A 21,048-nucleotide genomic window follows, 5' to 3' on the forward strand; every position below is an offset into this window, starting at 1 on the left:
CAGGAATGGGATATTAGTTAAATTTGTATTACTTTTGGAAAGGCAGTTTGCTGAGGTAACTGAAACCTAAAGATGATGATCATGAGAGAACTATCATCCTAAATTCTTTATAAAATTTATTTCTTTAACATTTTGCTTTGTCGATTTTAGTTCCTTGATTTTGAACACAGTAATTGCATTTCTTTCTATTATGCAGTCAATATTTGAGGTAAAATATCCTCCTCATTTGGCCAAATTAGCAATAATACTCTCTAAATAATGTTCTTGTTTCCTTCATTTCCTCTATCCTTTGAGGCCCGTACAAAATGTTGCCTGGCCAAAATGTGTTTTTAGCTCTCCAAACAAGAAATAATCACTCTTTTTTTGTATACTGTAGCACTTTAAATGTTACTGTTCGTGTACCTAACACTTCCTTCCTCATATTAGGGGTAGTTAAGAACTTGGTCCAAGGAGCTGAACTCTGAATACTAATCTGAGGTCTAGCACTATGAACTGTGGAACTTCAGTGCTAGTTCTTTGTGGATAAAAGTGGAACAACGATATTACCTACCCTGTAGGATTAAATGAGTTATAGCATGCATATAAAGTGCTTAGTATAGACCCTTACACAAAGTTAATGTCAGATTCATCTTTGTGGTCCTGTGATGTCTTATACATAGTTAGTACTTGGTAAATATTTGTGTAATGTAGGAATATCACAGGTGTAATTAAGCCCAGGTCATACTTCTCTCTTATATTGAAAAGTAAATAATTTTGCAGATTGTTTTTGTTTTCTATCTTAGAGTGTAGAGCCTTTCTACAGCAATAGCTTCCTTAGAATCCTAGATTTTTTTTTCCATAAATAAAAATTTAGATAAGGAATTTAAGGGAGAATACAAAATGGAACACACACACACACACACACACACACACGTGTGTGTGCCTATGCATATATCTGTGCATATATAATATTCCCTGTTTTTGTTTACTCATTTAATATATTCAAAAACTGAAAATTAAAGCCAGAACTTGTTACCAGTTTTCTGGAGGAACTTAAAAACACTGACAGAACCCAGCAATGTTTTATATCATATTTATACGGCAGATAAAGACAATTTATTTTATTCTAAAGTACCCTGCCAGGACCTAGCACAGTATAAACTCAATAAAGGCTTATCAGGCCTAATTTAGGAATATCTAGACTTTAGTACAACCTCTAACAAAGCCTCTTGTTGCATTCTGGCAGAACTGTGGGTGCTGATAGAATTTGTGGGTTCACAAAGGGTCATATAGCTTGAAGTTGCCTGGGATCAAATACCTTCCCTCATGAAGACTTCACATGCCCCATCTGCTCCTCTGCTCATTGGCCCTTTGCCCATTTTCTGTTTGAACCCAAGTTTAGAGGTAGTAAGCCTGTGAGTCCTATGCCAAAGTGAATGACAAAGAACTCAGTCACATAAAAGAGGGTATATTTTGTTGACAGTGTTTACCTATTTTTCCTGAATATCCTAGTCATTTCCATTACACAAGTCATGCATTTCTTGGAAAGTATTTGACTGTTTTCTTTATATAAGGAATTGTTGGATATTTTTTGAATTAACCAAATTAATTTTACTTTTTATTGTTTGTAAAATACATTTGTTTTAGCAGAATTTTTTCTCAAGAGGCTTAGTGTTCCTTCTCTATTGAATAATGTACAGTGAAACCATGAACCAAGAGGTGTTATATTTACCTTTTTATAGATTCTTAGTGTTTTTAATCAAGCCACCAACCATTAAAAAAAAAAAACAGAAACAAAAACGAAAGCACCACAGCTTTTGTGCTTTCAAATTTCTCAAAAATCACCTTAGTGTGCATTTTGTATTAGGTCTTTAAAAAGTAAAACAATAGGGAAAGTGTTAGTTTGTATCTCATTAAGGATGTGCTCCTCATTTTGGCAGGTCTTTTGGATCAATCTGCTGTGTGGGTTGATGAAATGAATTATTATGATATGCGTACTGACAGGAATAAAGGAATTCCCCCCTTGTCTCTACGTCCTGCTAATCCTCTTGGCATTGAGATTGAAAAGTGAGTACCATCTTGCCTTCAGTTTTCTTTATTGCTGAAAAGTTTTATATACTTATGAGTAAAGAGGGAAACTCCAGAAACATCCAGGGAAACACAGTTGAAGACATTTCTGTTGTTTGGGTTCAAGTGTTATTCTGAAGCCTGGTCAGTTTGCTGCCTAGTGAATGTTCCAATTAGTTAAAAATTTTGGTGAAAACTACTCACCTCATTAGTTTATTTAGTTTACTTTTTGTGAGGAAGAAAGGTATCTTGAAGTTTGTAATAACTTATCTGGGGCTGGTGAGTTTAAATATTTAGGTGGTACTTGAGATCAAAATAGAATATTCCATGTGCTTGGTGTTTTGGGGAAATATTTTAGAATGATTAGGCCCACTGTAGTCTTTTATTTTGTTTACAATCCCTGCCTATAATTCATACTTAATCTAGACTTAATCTCTCAGAATTATGGCAGGTAAATGAGAGTGTTCAAGATGTAAACAAATCTATGATTTTCTTAATTGCCAGGATAGTATTTTAGCAACTTTTATAATTAGTACCTCTATCCTTATATCTTACTTAATTCATTTAATACATTAGTTGTGTCTAATTTATTTTCTAACCTTGGTGATTCTGCTCATGGAGTTATATACTGAGTGTTGCTCTATAAACAGTTACTGAAGGTGACAAATTAGTTCTGTTAACACTATAATATAATATAATAATACTAATATTTATATATTTAACCTTCAAGCCTACACTTGAAGACCATTAGTAATTCAAATAGCAAGCTTCTTTTTCACCTACTGGGTTTTTACCTCTGGCTAAGAGGAAAGGAACAAGTGTTTGTCTTGGGAATTCACCATGTGTTGAAAAATCCTGGGCCTTAGCAGCTTTTAGTGAACTTGGATTATCCTAGGTCACATCTTTGAAGCTCTTTGGCAGTATGGGTCATGTTTTAAGGATTTCAGTGCTCTATAAAGGAGTTTGAGGATCAGAAAAGTCCAGAAAGAATGGTAATTGCTGGCTATTTAGTTGAGCACAGTTTCAACCATGAATAGACTTTGCAGTTGATAGGAAGCCTTTTAACAGCCTGCTTCAATACTCTTAGAAGCCAGCTTCTTTCCAAGGCCCGCCACAAAAAAAGTGTAGAGCAGGAGGTCCTTTTTGATTGTTCTTTCATAAGGAAAATACAATTTTATATTTGGGCACAGGGAATATAGGAATCTGTATGAATTTTATATGAGCTTTAGACAAAAATATCAATGGTAGGATTAAATTGAATGTTTACTGTCATAAAATGTATTTTCTTAATTTTCAGTTTGGCATATAACTCACCCCTATTTGACTTCTTTACCTTCTCAGGTCCTTCCAATTTTGAATTGCCTTTATTATTTCTGTTTTTGCTGTTACCCAGAAAAGGGATGGGCTTGAACTCTCTCTGATAGCACTTTTTCTTAATATGTGTCAGGATTATTCTTAGGGAACATTGGTAACAGCAGCCAGGAATAATGGCACTAAATAATGGCACTAAATAATGGCACTAAATGTGCTGGGCTCTTTAGAAGTTTTCTTTTTTTTTTTTCTTCTCTGTGAGGTAGTCTAATTTATTCTAGAGCCAAACTCCATTTGAGCCATAGCTCTCCAGCTTACCAGCAGTAGGACTTTGAGCCAGTTACTTAACTACTCTGCCTCAGTTTTCTCAGGTGCAACATGCAGTACCTGTGTCATAGGGTGTTTGTGAGGATTCAGAGAGTGAATGCTTTAGAAGAGTGTTGCTCATAGCAAGTGCTTAATAAATGTTAGTCATTATTACAATGATGCTTTTGCTCTTCTTGCATCATACACTGTTCATGCTCTGCTCAGTCACTTAGGAAGAGAATATCTTTTTAATAACTGTTGAGATTTCAGGGTAACGAATTGTATTAAAATCTTTAAAAAGCATTACATACATTAATTTAAGAAGTGCTAAAATGGCTGTAAAATTAATAGTAGTATTTATTTCAAGTTGTTACTTAAGTTTCAAATAATAATTTGCTTAGCCATAGGATAAAGAGTAGTCTTTTGAAAAGGTAAAGCCATGACTCTCATACAAATATAAAATGAACACGTTAAGAGCTTTTATTTAATTCATTAATTAATAGGAAAGCCAGAAAAACGTTAAAGCCAGTTCAGAGGAAATTCCAGAGGGTAGACATAATAGGCAGTGAGGAATGCTGAAAGATGTAGACTGACCACATCTACTGCATGGTAATTAGTTGCATTGTCACCTGGCAGGTATTTCTGTGGCTGAGACTCTCTATTCACCATCAGTCCTCCATTAGTTAACTTCTCTTTCTACAGCTTAGTTGCAAAATAGGAACAGAGAAAGGCACAGGTTTCTATAGAATCAGAAAACACTGGGAAGCCCCTCCAGACCGTGAAAGGACTCCAGTAGTTCTTTTGCACATTTGAAGTCTTGAAATTTTCAGTAAAAGAAAGACAGGCTAGAATACTAGAAAGCAAGAAAATGAAAGGTGAAAGTACAAAGAGTTATAGAAAACAAGAGAAAGTTTTTGGCCAGAAAAATGCTTTTCATGGTTCCTTTTTATTTTTTAAAGATACTGTCAGGAAAACAGCATTTATTTTACTGAATCCTCTTACTTCAGTAGAGAAATCTTATTTTAGAAAAAAGAGAAAAGGAAAGGAAAAGCGGATATTAAAATATTGATGCGGGTTTTATTTCCCTGACTCGATTTATTTTATTTATTTTACTTTTTTATTTTTATTTTTTAAAGTAGGCTTCACACCCAGCTCAGGACTTGAACTTAAAACACTGAGATCAGGAGTCGCATGCTGTACCAACTGAGCTAACCAGGCGCCCTCTTGACTCAATATTTTTAAAATAAAAGCTTTGCTCTCCATACGGAATGATGTATGTTCAGGTTAGAATCCCCAAGAGTATTTCCTGACTGGTTTTTATTTCTGTGTATTAATGTCATTCGGGTGTTTCTTTTGTTTAAAATTGCTGGGGGGTAGGGGAGTAGGGATAGGGTGGCTGGGTTATGGACATTGGGGAGGGTATGTGCTATGGTGAGTGCTGTGAAATTTGTAGGCCTGGTGATTTGCAGACCTATACCTCTGGGGCAAATAATACATTGTATGTTAATTAAAAAAAAAAGTTTGGGACAGGATCTAATTTTAATTAAAAAAAATTGTCATTAGAGAAGGAATATTAGGGTTTTAATATTACTTGTTTGTTGAAATATATTATTTAGAAGGTTTGAAGAATTATGATTGCTTATTATAAAATACTGTGGTCCTAATGATTTATCATTAAAATTGTGATGTCACTTTGGAAGATGAATCAGCTGCTAGTAATTGCATTGTGAATGTTGATGAAATTCTCTTCAGCTGACAGTCAGATGTACAATGTGGAACAGTGAGAGGTCCTGTAGTGTTGTGGCCAGTTCATCTGAATAAAAAGAAGTAACTAAGGAGGGGCACCTGGGCGGCTCAGTGGGTTAAACCTTTGCCTTTGGCTCAGGTCATGGTCTCATGGTCCTGGGATCAAGTCCCGCATCTCATCGGGCTCTCTACTCAGCAGGGAGCCTGCTTCCCTCCCTCTCTCTGCCTACTTGTGATATCTTTTTCTGTCAAATAAGTAAATAAAATCTAAAAAAAAAAAAAAAGGAAAAGTAAGTAAGAGTAGCAGATTATAGTTTTCTTGTGAGTCAGAGTTTAATAAACATTTTACTGGTGTGCCCAGCATACATGCTGTTGTCTTTTAGTTACTGAGTTTTTTTTTTTTTAAATTTTTTTTTTAAGATTTTATTTATTTGACAGAGAGAGAGAGAGATCACAAGTAGGTGGAGAGGCAGGCAGAGAGAGAGAGAGAGGAGGAAGCAGGCTCCCCACTGAGCAGAGAGCCCGATACGGGGCTCGATCCCAGGACCCTGGGATCAGGACCCGAGCTGCAGGCAGAGGCTTTAACCCACTGAGCCACCCAGGTGCCCCTAGTTACTGAGTTTTATCAACTGCCTCCTTTGACTGCTTAAGTCCTTCATAACCCTAAATTTTTCACTGATGTTGTGCACAAATGGTGCCTTGATACTTACAAAAATGTTACTAATTGCTTGGAAACAGACAAACTTCACTCTGAACTGGGACTAGGATTTAGTTATTAAAAAGTCTGCATTTCTGATTTATTATACTGATTGTCACAGATGCCTCTGTTCTTTGCATAGCTTAAATTGTAATGGAGACAAACCATTTAAACAGAAAGAAAAGGTAAAACAGGTTCATGTTAAGTAAAAGCTCTCACTGGGTTATATTCCTTTTTTTTCTTTTAGAGAGAGAGGGACAGAGAGAGAAAGTGCACCCACATGGGCACCTGCCCAACTGGGTGTGGGGAGGCAGGAGAAGAGGGAGAGAGAATCTTAAGTAGGTTCCTTGCCTAGCATGGAGCCCTAGAGGGGCCCAGTGTCATAACGCTGACATCATGACCTGAGCCAGAATCAAGGGTTGGACACTTAACAGACTGACACCCAGGCACCCTGCTAGGTTATATTTCTTAAAAGAAATATTTGTCTAACTTGAGAATATTAAATTATGTTTTTGGAGATCATACATATATGGAAGTGAGGACATAAAAATGGAGCTTTGCCCTTGTTTTTATATGATCTACAATTTATTATTATTATTATTATTAAACTATTGTTAAATAATTACATGGGAATGGCTGTCTAGTCATTTGATGGACCAGTAATACCTGCTTTATTTCTACATGGATTTTATGGGCAATGCAAATCTGGTTTTCTTCTCATCAATTTGGTGTTTCAGTAGAAAGGAAAGTTGACCAGTTTCCCCACAAACTAGGGACGGGTGGCAAAATAATTCTCAGTATGAGTATAGAAGAGAAGAGTCTTGGATAAATTCGCTTTTTTAGGAATTTATAAAAACACTTTTGTGGGCTGTGATACAGTGCATAAGTCCAGAACCTTTCAGACCCTGCTCCCCAAAAAGGGAGGAAAGAAAGAAAACAACATATACAACCAAGAGCAAGCTCATAATATTTAATACAACAGAGTGAAAATGATGCTAAAAATTCAAAGCTAAAAGAATTGAGTATAATATACAAACACTCAAAAAAACTATATAAACCCACTTTTACTGTTTTAACCTCCCCACCTTTCATCTTTCCATCTGACAAATCAAGAAAACATGTTCTCTTTAATGCAGTAACACAACTATAACCCGACCTTACTCTGTGAGGTGGTTAGAATTTTTCTCAAAGTGATTTTTTTTTTTCTCATTCACAGGTCATTACTGTAGAATTTTCTCATACTCAAAAGCAAATTCTGATATTTTGAGAACATTGCTGTTAGTTTTGTATGTGACCACTCAACCCATGTACCTGGATCTTCCCCTGGCATGGGCTAAACCTTTCCAGAAGATTTAAACCTGAGCTTACACTGCCATCTAATGGAAAGCGTATATTTTAGGGGTGCAAGAGCTGTCAGCTGTTAAAATTGTGTTTTGTTTTCTTAAAGCATTTCATGAGTGTACATAGTAGAATATATATTGCTTTCACTCTCCAACTCCATGGTAGTATATTTAAAGTGTAGATTTAGTTTAAATTACTCAGAATGTACCTTGCTTTTACTGACTTGTTAAGCCATCACTTTACTTGGTGGATTACAGCTTAAATTCCAATTACCATGAACAAACATTTCAGCTTTAACTCTCAAACTTTGTAAGTGCCATTGACACAGTGATTCTTCCTTTGCTGATACTATAATTAGGACAGTTAGCAATTCTCTGCATTGTAAATCAGTTCTCCCTTCACTCTCCTTAAATTTCTGTCTTTGTAAATGTGTAGTTGTGGTTTCATTTTATACCTAAGCGTTACTTGTTCTTTCTTTGACAATAGAGATACCTAGGTTCAAATCTTGACTATTTACATGCAACCTCTCTTAGGCTGTTTCCTCACTGTAATATGGGAATATGTAACTCACTATGTTGTTATGACAGTCAAATGGAAGGATACTTAAGAAAATAGTCGTGAAATATAAAGAACTAAGTATTAAAAATAGAAATAATAAACACTTTTGAGCATTTATCGTGTGTTAGAAAATGCTAAGCCATCTACTTGCATTTATTTATTTTAATCCTCAGAACATTCCTGGGAGGAAGATACGATCCTATTATCCAATAACTGGGAACTCAGAGAGGTTAAATAACTACCCAAAGTTTATACAGACAAATCTAGCAAGCTTTTGAGATTGAACCCAGAGTGCATGCTCTTAATCACTACTCATATTATTGCTTCCCAATTATATAATGCAATGAGTCATCTCTGCTTTTGGAGATAGGTTCCCTGTAGAGCTTTATTGCTTCTAGGCATTGCCATTCACTGTTTCTTTTTTTCCAGATCTTCTGTTTCACATTCATTTTGAGGTGTTTGTGTAAAAGATCAGTATACTTAAGCATATATTTTAGGATAGAATACTGAATTAGGATGCCTTCAGCTATAAGTAACAGAAAATGAAAATTAATTTAAGCTTAAAAAATGTATTTATTTTCTCATAATATACAAAGTCCAAAGATGGTGGGCTCCATTATTGGTTGAGTCAGTGACCTAGTAATGTCACCAAGGTATAAGGAACCTTGGTGCTCTATTCTGCTGCACTTAGCATAACACTGATTTTCTTCATAATTGCAAATTGGCTAAAGCAATTCTGATATTGAAGCAATAATAACACATAATAAGAAATAGTATAAAAATTAAATATTGAAGCAATAATAATATATAATAAGGAATAAAATAAAAACCAAATACTGAAGAAAGAATACACAATAATTAATAAAACCCAATAATGTCTAGATGCAAGAAGACAGTATCTCTTCTTGATTCTTCTTACAAGTATAGGGACCTTTCCCAGAAATATTCCAGTAGATCTTTCCTCAGACATGTCGGGTCAAAACAAGATCACTCCATAGATAGAACAAAGTGAACATGATAAGCATGATTTTCTTAGGATAATTGATATTTACTCAAGGAAGATACAGTTTTGCTGTTGTGCGGGATTATTTGGCCTGAGGGTGGAGAATGCATGTTGGATCACTAGCCAAAAGTGGACTTACTTGTGTGATTTCAAGTTATTTGACCTCTCTTAGAGTTTTGTTATTTTTTTAAAAAGATTATTTGTGAGAGAGAGAGAGCATGTATGCATGCAAGTTGCAAGGAGGGCCAGAGGGAGAGAATCTCCAAGCATACTCCCTGCTGACCAGGGAGCCCTACCCTATTACCCATGAGATAAAGACCTGAGCCAAAACCAAGAGCTGGGCACTCAACTGACTGAGCCACTCAGGAACCCCGAATTTTGTCATCTTTAATATAATTTCTGTCTTATTCTTGTAACTCTGATTCTTAGTTTAGGTCTTAAGATTCTTCCAATTTAAATTTATATAGTAAGATTGGTAAGAGTTTTAATGTCTAAAGTAGGAAATCACTGTAAAGTAAAACTCAGTCTTAGAGGTGAATATGAAGAGATATGAGGAGATAGTATTTTGACCAGGAGATTCAATACTTTTCAAACTCCACTTGACCCATTTAGGTGCCTGAAGGAGCTATATGTATAATAAATAATAGTACATGGCGGGCGGATGGATGCTTCACATCTCAGCCTTTTAGAGCTCTCTGGTAGAAGGAAATGACCTATCCCTAATGTCTGAAGTCGCTCCTCACCACTCACACTAATGTCAAAGCTCAATTTCAAGATCTGCCCTCTATTCCTCTCACCCTTGCCCTGCCAGTGAATAGTGCACCCATGATTGAAGAGATGAGGGTGCAAAGCCTGGCCATGCCCCACGTGCTTCTTTTATCACCAGGAGACTCCACTACTAGTAATGTGGCTAGGCTCATTCCTGCTTCCTCTTGAGGAGGAAGGAGATGGGGAGAGATTCCTGGGGTGGGAGAGTTTCTTAACAGCTCATCTCCTAGAGCCTTACCAGAATCAGGTCTTTATCTTGTGATAAGACAGTTCTGTTTATACTTGTAAAAATACAGTTTGGTAGAATGTTAATGAGATGTTTATAAAGTATACGAATCAGATGAATTTTAAATTGGGGAAGTTCTAGATAGCTGTATATTTGCATTGTTTAGTATCACCAGTTTAAGCATTTTTACTGTTTAGTGTATGACCTTTTTCATATGTGCTACGTATATCTAGGGTTTTTTGTTTTGTTTTGTTTTTCTTTGTCCTGGGTGTGTGTGTGTGTGTGTGTTTACGTATTTTCAGCTTTCTTGAGGCATAATTGACAATATTTTGTAAATAACATCTTGGTGATTTGATAAATGAATACATGGTGAAAGGATTCTTATCATCTAGTTAACACATGTAACACCTCCAATACCTCATGTATTTCTTTTTCTTTTCTTTTCTTTTTTTTTCTTTTCCTTCTTTCCTTTTCCTCTTCCCTTCCCCCTTCCCTTCCACCTTCCCTTCCCCCTTCCCTTATCCTTCCTTTATCTTTTTCCTTCCCTTTCCCTTACCCCTTCTTCCTTCCTTCCTTCCTCCCTCCCTCCCTTCCTTTTTTTGTGAGGACATTCAAGTTCTACTCTTTTAGTAAATTTCAGTGGATTAATACTGTGTTACCAACTATAGTCATTATGTTTTACATTTGTTCCTTCAAGACTTTATTCATCTTATGACTGAAAGTTTGTACTGTTTTACCAACCTCTTCTTATTTCCTCCACCCTCTAGCCCCTTTCATCACTTTGCTGCTCTCTGTTTCTATGAGTTTGACATTTTTGTTTATGTTTCACACATTTTTGCAAATCCAATAAAGGGTTTATATTCCTTATTGATAAAGAGCTAATGTAAACTTGCAAATTTGAAAAGGGGTTAATATCCAGAGTACACAAAGAATGCATACAACTCAACAGCAAAAAAGAAAAACAAAACCAGTTGATTAAAAAATGGGCAGAGGAGCTGAATAGACATTTTCCAAAAAGATATATAAATGGTCAGAGGAGCTGAATAGACATTTTCCAAAAAGATATATAAATGGCCAACAGACATATGAAAAGGTAAAGTGACCAATCATCAGGAAAATGCAAATCAGAACCACATTGAGATATATCATCTCACAACTGTGTTAGACAATTATCCAAAAGTCAAGAGATGATAGATGTTGGTGAGGATTTGGAGAAAAGGGAATCCTGGTGCCCTGTTGAGAGGAATGTAAACTGGTACAGCCATTATGGAGAACAGTATGGAGATTCCTCAGAAAGTTAAAGAAAAGACCTACCATATGATCCAGCAATTCTACTTCTGGGTGTATATCTAAAGGAAATGAAAACAGAATATTGAGATATTTGCACTCCCATGGTCATTGCAGCTTTACTCACAACCGCTAAGGTGTGGAAACAGCCCTAACTGTTCATTAGTGGATAAATGAAGAAGATGTATATATGTATAATGGAATATTATTCAGCCATGAGAAAGAAGGATACTCTATCAATTTATAACAATATGGATGCACCTTGATTTCATTATATCACACAGAAAAAGACAAATACAGTTTTTTGTTTGTTTTTTTAGTATGTTGAACATGATTTAACTTGTTAAACCCATGGGTTATGTGTTGTCTCAGCTATTTCATGAACACATACAACTGCTGGATTTGGTTTTGTGTCTGCATTTTGTACTTGTTTTTTTACTTGCTATTATTGTATCATAGATCCTTTTTTGATACTGTTAATCCCTCTTCACACTTCTCCAATTATGGGTAGGGAACCACCCAATTGTAATAAAACTACAGGGATTGAGTGAAGGATAAAGAAGTTCAGTTTGAGGGGCGCCTGGGTGGCTCAGTGGGTTAAAGCCTCTGCCTTTGGCTCAGGTCATGATCCCAGGGTCCTGGGATCGAGCCCCACATCGGGCACTCTGCTCAGCAGGGATCCTGCTCCCCCCCCCCACCTTTCTGCCTACTTGTGATCTCTGTCAAGTAAATAAATAAAACCTTAAAAAAAAAAAAAGAAGAAGTTCAGTTTGGCTTCTCAAAGTCCCTTTTCTCTGCTTTTTTGTCAGCCGTGTCTCTAATCTGTGAGTTTGGGACTGATCCTTGTTAGAAGAGGATTTCACATAAGTCATCAAGACTGTTAATAGTAGGGATTTAGTTGGTATCAGATGATTCTGTAGTGCTTTTTTTTTTTTTTTAAAGATTTTATTTATTTATTTGACAGACAGAGATCACATGTAGGCAGAGAGGCAGGCAGAGAGAGAGAGAGAGAGAGAGAGAGGAGGAAGCAGGCTCTCCACTGAGCAGAGAGCCCGATGCGGGGCTTGATCCCAGGACCCTGAGATCATGACCTGAGCCGAAGGCAGAGGCTTTAACCCACTGAGCCACCCAGGTGCCCCTCTGTAGTGCTTTTTGATTTAACTTTAACTTTAATTTACTTTCTGAACAAGCCAAGTGTTAAGACCACACAGAATTCCAGTTTAAGTATTGTATAGAAGTAAGGTTGACAAAAATGTGGTAGGTATTTTTCCATGTACTTTGCCCTCACACCATTGACATACCCCCACTAATTCATCTTGCTGTTCTTTCCAGTTTAGACACATGATCCTTGACTTAGCACTCTAGACAGACATTGCCCACCAATTAAGGTAGAGCTATGGAGTATGGCCTATGCATATCTGAAGGAAGTGTTTCTAGTTACCTAGCTAGGGCTCAGCCACTCAGTCATTATATTCCTCAAAAGTTCTAACTTGAAGACATAATATACAAATAAGTAAAATGAAAAAAAACTTCCAAAGGTGATAGGATTCTTTTTTAAAGATTTTATTTATTTATTTGACAGACAGAGATCACAAGTATGCAGAGAGGCAGGCAGAGAGAGAGGGGGAAGCAGGCTCCCTGTTGAGCAGAGAGCCCGATGTGGGGCTTGATCCCAGGACCCTGGGGTCATGACCTGAGTCGAAGGCAGAGGCTTTAACCCACTGAGCCACCCAGGCACCCCAGTGATAGGATTTTTATTACTAACTAAGTAAAGTATCAAACGAACAAGAAGAATCCAAACCAAAATAAACTTATAAAAATACAGAGTTCTCCAGCTCCCTCTCAGAGATCCTGTCTGGTAAAAATGACCATTAAGGTTATTGAACATACACACATCAAGAATATGCAGACTGTAGTCTTTTAACTTTTGAAGCCAGTGAGGAATGATGTGAGATTGACTTAGTCTCTGAGTTATTAACACTGAGGTGATGCCAGCTGGATGTCCATGACTCTCTTAAAATCTCATTTTACCTTGTCTGTTACTGTAGTGCTAAGCAGGGCTTTCTATCCCCTTTATTTAAAAAAAAAAAAAGAAAAAAAAAAAAAAGAAAAAAAAAAAAAGAAAAGATCATAGTGAGAAAGGTAAGTGATAGGAAATAGAGTGGGTCTCTCTCTCCCTCGACTGAGGTACTGACACAATAGATGTTGGGTTCTAGATTAAAGCGCAGGGTTTACAGAGGAAAGCATAGTTGGTTTTGTTGTTTGCATCCCTTGCCCTTTTACGGAGTGTGAATCAAGGAAGGGAGCCAGGAATAAAGGGTGAGGGTTTGTGAGAATCTTTGGTGAAAGCTTTGCTAGGCTGTGAAGGGGAGGTGTGATGAATGTGTATTCTTCTTCAATCATAACTGGTGAGTTTGGCCTCCTTGGAGCCACCAGGTAAAAGTGTTCCTTGAATTTATGAAACAGAAACCCTGGCACCTGAGAGCACTATGGTGTACATTGACATTAAAGGCATCTGTCCTTCGAAAGATGTTTCTTGGGACCAGATAAGCACCTCACTGGAGAGAGCAGGCTCCAGGGTATTATAAGTTGTATGCAAGGTGACTAGTCACCTACAGTCATAGAGCTCCATTAGAGATCAGAGAGTATTTTTAAAAAGATGGAGTGTTGATCTTGGACCACATTGCTTAGTTTCTTTTTCTTTTTCTTTTTTTTTTTTATCGTTATATTTCTTTCTTTTTCTTCATTTTTTTAAAAGTTAAATTCAATTTAGCATATAGTGTAGTATTGGTTTCAGGAGTAAAATTTAGTGATTCATCACTTAAATGTAACATCCACTGTTGACCACAACTGCCCTCCTTAGGGCCCACCACACCCACCCACCACCCCTCCAGCAATCCTGAGTTTGTTGTCTATATTTAAGAGTCTTTTATGGTTTGCTTTCCTCTCTGTTTTTACATTGTTTTATGTTTCCTTCCCTTCCTCTCTTCATCTGTTTTTTTTTCTTAAATTTTACATATAAGTGAAATCATACGGTATTTGTCTTTCTCTGACTTATTTCGCTTAGCATAACATTCTCTAGCTCCATCCATGTCACTGCAAATGGTAAGATTCCATTCTTTTTGATGGCTCAGTAATAATCCATTGTGTATATATACCACATCTTCTTTATCTGTTAATCAGTTGTTGGATATTTGGGCTCTCTCAATAGTCTGACTACTCTTGATAATGGTGCTATAAACGTTGGGATGCATGTTCCCCTTCTTAATCAGCATTTTTGTATCCTTTGGGTGGATGCCTATTAGTATAGTTTCTGCGTCGCAGTTAATTCTGTTTTTAACTTTCTAAGGAACCTCCATACTGTTTTCCAGAGTGGCTCTTCCACTTTGCACTCCCACCAGCCTCACTGCTTAATTTCTGAATTGAGGCTGTGCTTGTAGTAATGTGACATCAACTCTCTCTCAGAAGAGAGTGAGTAGAAGTCATTGCACCTGCCCACATTTTCTTCCAGGGTGGTGATAATCCCCACTTCCCTCAGTCTTACTCCAAATACACTGGACTATACAACAATGCTGTGTCCTATGCATACCCCGTGAGTTTGGCTTATCCAATATATGGGACTGGGGAAACACCTTTCAGTCAGAGGCGACAACAAGATCAGAGAAACAAAGTAAAAATTAACATGATGTGTGCAGGAAAGTATAATCCTAAATTGAAGTATAATCCTAAATCCTAAATTGAAATTGCTAAAGCTTTAGTTTTAAGGATTAGAGTAGCAAGAATGAGTCCAAAGAGATAAGCAGGTTTGAATCACGGAGAGATTTGACTATGGAACTTGGGCTTCATACTGTGCAGACGAAGAGGTAGGGATATGGTGAGGGCTGCTAGCTCATAAGCCTGTAACAGGGTTTGCCCATGTTACTTTTGCTCTTAGACACAACTTTCTAACTTCCAGCATGGAGCCTGAACTGTAGTAGTATTTATTATTTGAACAAATAAACAAACGAAATGATCCACAAGTTGGTCATAAAAATGTAGGCAAGAAAGTAAGCTGCTGGTAAGGTATTGCCTGTTACAAACTTTTCTTAAAATAATATTCTAGATATAGACATCTAAAATTAGTACTTTATAATTAGCTCTAATTTTTATCAGTAGGCATTAGCATTTTTAAAACAATTTTCATATGTCTTTAACAAAAACCATTTTAACAAACTAATGCTCTTAAATTTCAGTATATCCAAATTTTGATTTTTATCCATTGAATAGAGAATGATTGCATATTTAGATAGATATCATGAACTTTAAACTCTATATTGATATAATTTCTGTATTTTAATTTCATCTTTATACAAAGCTTATATGATAAATCAGCTGCAGTTTAGGAAATATACTTTGTATACACATATAAATATAGAGTCCATAATGTATGATGTATAATTGTGATGGTTTATAGTCATGCTTATTATCCTAGGTACTCTGGGATGTCTGTTGCATTATTGTAGTAATAGCATTTCAAGTATATTTTAAACCTTTTTTCTCCCTTAGAAGTAAATTTCCCCAGAAGGACTTAGAAATGCTGTTTCCTGGAATGAGTGCTGATTTTACAAGTGAGAATTTTTCAGCTGCCTGGTATCTTATAGAGAACCACTCAACCACCAGGTCAGTGGATGTTCGGCTACTGATTATGCATGGTTTCACGTGGATGTACCTAATAGGATTATATAATAATGTGGGTTTTAGGTCTGCCTCTGCCACTTAAGTCCTTTGACTTTAGGTGAGATCATGAATATCGCAGAATGTTTTTCCCCTTATTTATGAAATGGTATTATTAATTAGCAGATTCTTAATTCCTGCTATCTTATTGTTTCTATATGATTCATATTTGTGCAACACATTAAAATTTTGTGGAGTCTCAACTGGGTACCTAAACTGATGTATCTAAATGTGACCTTTCTCTTTTCAAATAATACAGCTTTCAAGTCTTGGTGTAAATTAGCAGCTTGCCTCCTTCCCTAGAACAAAGGAAGATGAGTTGATTTGTCATTTTGCAAAAACTTGCCTTAAAATTAGCCAAAAAATGGTCAAGGTCATATATCCAAATTGAAGTGTGCTCCCTTTTGTCTGCTAATTACATTTTACCACACTCTGTACAAGAACATGTTTGTAACTTTTTTGCAAGATTGATTTAAAAAACTATATTTAGTAACAGTGTTTGAATAAATGAATGGTTTATTGCTTAAAATTTACATTCTTGAAAAGTCAGCTTGTTAAGATATACCTTAGGAGAAATTTTTCCTTCACCACTTAGAATGAAAACCATTAGAAAACATGAAGAGTTGGTATATATATAAAGAGAGAGAGAGAGACAGAGACAGAGAAGTTGGTATATATGTATGTGTGTGTGTATATATGGAGAGAGAGAGAGAGAATCCTGATAAATTTTTAAAATTTATTTATTTTTAGAGAGAGAGAGAGAGAGAGAGAGAGAGCATGCACTCAGGGGTAGGGCAGAGGGAGAAGATGAGAGAGAGAATCTTGAGCAGACTCCCCACTGAGCATGGAGCCTGAGGCAGGGTTCTATCTCATAGCCCTGAGATCTTGACCTGAGCCAAAATCAAGAATTGGACACTTAAGTGACTGAGCCACCCAGGTTTCCCAGTCCTGATAAATTTTTAAAATAAATGTCAGATCTTTCATTGCAGAAGATGGTTCTAATTTTACATTATGGATGTGCTTTTTGTATTACTATAAGTCAGAATTGGTCTCTGCTTTCTGTGTAGGGCTGTCATGGCACTGAAGAATATATTCAGAGTTTTATAACCAGATTTTCTTAGCCTACCTGAAAATAAAACTTCTAAAATATAGAGACCTACCTATTTTTCTCTGCTTGAGATGTAGAGATGAAATATTTTGGTCTTTTAAGTTATTTAAATTGTGAGTTGACTCCCCAAGTGTTTTTTTTTTCTTTTTTTTAAAGTTTTTATTTATTTATTTGAGAGAGAGTGATTGAGAGAGAGCGGGAGCAAGGGGAGGGGTAGAGGAAGAAGGAGAAACAGACTCCCCACTGTTCAGGGGGCCCCACCTGGGCCTTGATCCCAGGACTCCAGGATCATGACCTGAGCCAAAAGCAGTTGCTTAACGACTGAGCCACCCAAGTGCCCCTTGACCCCCAGTTTTTCTGTAATTTCATTGTTAATGACAGAGGACTGGTTATTGACGTGGTGAATAACGGTATGCTTAATTTATATACAGAATACAGAAATGAACTTATAGAGGAGTTCTGTCTTAGATAACTTGATAACCACTGCATTGATCTATCTAGGTCTGCCCACAGGGAATTGATATTCATGACTCCTTACCTGGCATATCAACGCATGATATATATTGCTTATAGAACTACCCACATGTATATTTACTTTTTAGGGGTCTGACATATTTGGAATGATGATATGAAGGCTACAGTACTATAGTTCTATAGTTGCTTTAATTTTGTCATTCGTAATAAAAGTTTAGGTGTAGATGAGAATTTGAAAGCTTTTTGTTTTCATCAGATTACATATATCAATCCGTGTCTTTCTTAACTTAGGCTTCCATATTTTACATTTAATGCATTATCTTAATTCTTTTTTGCTTTTTAGGAGTCTGAAACTTTTGGTTTCTTAATTTCATTTCAGTTTTGAACAGCTCAAAATGGCAGTTACCAACCTGAAGAGACAGGCTAACAAGAAAAGTGAAGGCAGCCTGGCATATGTGAAAGGAGGTCTTAGTACTTTCTTTGAAGCCCAGGATGCCCTCTCAGGTAAGGTGACCCTCACAGCCATCTGTTGGGGCTTCCCAGTGGAAACCTGACACTCTGCTTGTGGAGCATTTACAGGGTGTGACATTCAGTCTGTATTTATAAAAGTAAAGATCTGAAATGTGCCATAAATATTTGTTGCAGACCAGACTGAAACCTCTTAGAAGGCTTGATACTTTAAATACTTGTCTATGAGGCTTTTGTTGATCCACTGCATATATGTGAAATAGGAGACTACTTTGCCTTTCATGATGCCCAATCTCTAGGGCTGATTAGAAACTAAATCCCAATAGGTAATATTCTAGAATTTTAAAAATCCTTTTATAGCCGTTAGTATCTTAGATATGTGACTAATTCTGTATATATGACCCATTGTCTTTTTGGTTTGGAAGGGACTGATGATACTGCATCATTCTTTTTAAGTATCACCCCATCAGCCCCTATACAATAGTTAAATATCTGCCATCCGTGCTGTCATCTTTATATGGGAAAGAAATTAAATAGAAATAGCATAGCTTTAGACATTTCAGGAAAAGATGTTGGGTATATTTTTTTCCCCTAAAATTACCTTAACTAATAGAAATCAAATTAATGTTTAGTAAAAAGTAAACTATATTAATAAAAGCCTAACTCTTTTTAAAAACTCTTTTAAAAAAACCCTCTTTAAAAAAAAGAACAAAAAACAGGTATCTTTAAATAGTAACTAAGTACCTATATGTAAGTACCTGTGAGTTTAAGTATACACTAAGAGGCCACACTGTCTTCACTTCAATAATAATTTTTTTATTATTAATTTGTTTCCTTAAAGTATAGACATCGTCTTATTGTTTTTATTTCATTTATTTATTTTTATATTTAAACATTATTTTATTTTTTCAACGTTCCAAGATTCATTGTTTATATATCACATCCAGTGCTCCATGCAATATCTGCCCTCCTTAATACCCTTCACCAGGCTCACCCAACCCCCTCACTCCCCTCCCCTCAAAACCCTCAGTTTGTTTCTCAGAGTCCACAGTCTCTCCTGGTTCGTCTTCCCCTCCACAGTCTCTCCTGGTTTGTCTCCCCCTCCGATTTTCCCCCAACTCCCTTCTCCTCTCCTTCTCCCCATGTCCTCCATGTTATTCCTGGTGCTCCACAAGTAAGTGAAACTATATGATAATTGACTCTCTCTGCTTGACTTATTTTACTCAGCATAATCTCCTTCATCCTGCATATGTTGATACAAAAGTTGGGTATTCATCCTTTCTGATGGAGGCATAATATTCCATTGTATATATGGACTATGTCTTCTTTATCCATTCGTCTGTTGAAGGGCATCTTGGCTCTTTCCACAGTTTGGTGACCATGGCCATGGTGCTATGAACATTGGGGTACAGATGGCCCTTCTTTTCACTGCATATGTATCTTTGGGGTAAATACCCAATAGTGCAATTGCAGGGTTATAGAAAAGCTCTATTTTTAATTTCTTAAGGAATCTCCACACTGTTTTCCAAAGTGGCTACACCAACTTGCATTCCCAACAACAGTGTAAGAGGGTTCCCCTTTCTCCATATCCTCTCCAACACTGTTGTTTACTGTCTTGTTAATTTTTGGCCATTCTAACTGGTGTAAGGTGGTAATCAGTGTGGTTTGGATTGAATCTCCCTGATGGTTAATGATGATGAAAATTTTTTTCAAGTGTTTGTTAGCCGTTTGTATGTCTTCTTTGGAGAAGTGTCTATTCATGTGTTCTGCCCATTTTTTTACATGATTATCTGTTTTTTGAGTGTTGAGTTTGAGGAGTTCTTTATAGATCTTGGATATCAGCCCTTTATCTGTAGTGTCATTTGTGAATATCTTCTCAATATTTGTGAAACCTATATTCTCAATATTTGTGAATATTCCGTGGGTTGCCTCTTTGTTTTGTTGACTGTTTCCTTTGTTGTGCAGAAGCTTTTGATCTTGATGAAGTCCCAAAAGGTCATTTTTGCTTTTGTTCCCCTTGCCTTTGGAGACCTGTACTGAAAGAAGTTGCTGTGGCTGTAGTCGAAGAGGTTACTGCCTATGTTATCTTCCAGGATTTGATGGAATCCTGTCTCACATTGAGGTCTTTCATCCCTTTTGAGTTTATCTTTGTGTATGGTGTAAGAGAATGGTTGAGTTTCATTCTTCTGTACATATCTGTCCAATTTTCCCAGCACCATTTCTTAAAGAGATTGTCTTTTTTCCACTGTATATTTTTTTCCTGCTCTGTTGAAGATTATTTGGCCATAGAGTTGAGGGTCCATATCTGGGCTCTCTACTCCGTTCCATTGGTCTGTTTTTGTGCCAGTACCATGATGTCTTGGTGATCACAGCTTTGTAGTAAAGCTTGAAATCAGGCAACATAATGCCCCTAGTTTTGTTTTTCTTTTCAACATTTCCTTAGCAATTTGGGGTCTCTTCTGGTTCCATACAAATTTTAGGATTGTTTGTTCCAGCTATTTGAAAAATGCTGGTGGAAGCTGTCCCCCCCCCCCCCAAAAAGAAAGAAAATTGCTGGTGGAATTTTGATCAGGATGGCATTGAAAGAATAGATTGTGCTGAGCAGTATAGACATTTTAACAATGTTTATTCTTCTGATCCCTGAGCATGGAATGCTTTTCCCTCTTTTTGTGTCTTCTTAAATTTCTTTTATGAGTGTTCTGTAGTTCCTCAAGTACAGACTTTTTTACCTCTTTGGTTAGGTTTATTCCAAGGTCTCTTATGGTTCTTGGTGCTGTAGTAAATGGAATCGATTCTCTAATTTCCCTTTCTGTATTTTCGTTGTTTGTGTATAAGAAGGCAACTGATTTCTGTACATTAATTTTGTGTCCTGCTATATTACTTAATTTCTGTATGAATTCTAGTAGTTTGGGAGTGGAGTCTTTGGGTTTTCCATATAAATTATCAGGTCATCTGTGAAGAGAGAGAGTTTGACTACTTCTTTGCCAATTTGAATA

General features: G+C 36.4%; 1 protein-coding gene across 3 annotated transcripts in view; it reads left to right on the top strand.

Moving 5' to 3' along the window:
• The window catches only part of EXOC2 (exocyst complex component 2), a 269,449-nt gene that overhangs the window by 62,647 nt on the left and 185,754 nt on the right, over window positions 1-21,048 (top strand). For all 3 annotated transcript variants that reach the window (XM_047733700.1, XM_047733697.1, XM_047733699.1), the window contains 3 exons: window positions 1,920-2,046; window positions 15,835-15,948; window positions 17,964-18,088. In XM_047733700.1, the coding sequence (XP_047589656.1) occupies window positions 1,920-2,046; window positions 15,835-15,948; window positions 17,964-18,088 (366 nt within the window). The remainder of the gene's footprint in view (window positions 1-1,919; window positions 2,047-15,834; window positions 15,949-17,963; window positions 18,089-21,048) is intronic.

Source organism: Lutra lutra, chromosome 6, assembly GCF_902655055.1.
Source record: "Lutra lutra chromosome 6, mLutLut1.2, whole genome shotgun sequence".
NCBI lineage: Eukaryota > Metazoa > Chordata > Mammalia > Carnivora > Mustelidae > Lutra > Lutra lutra.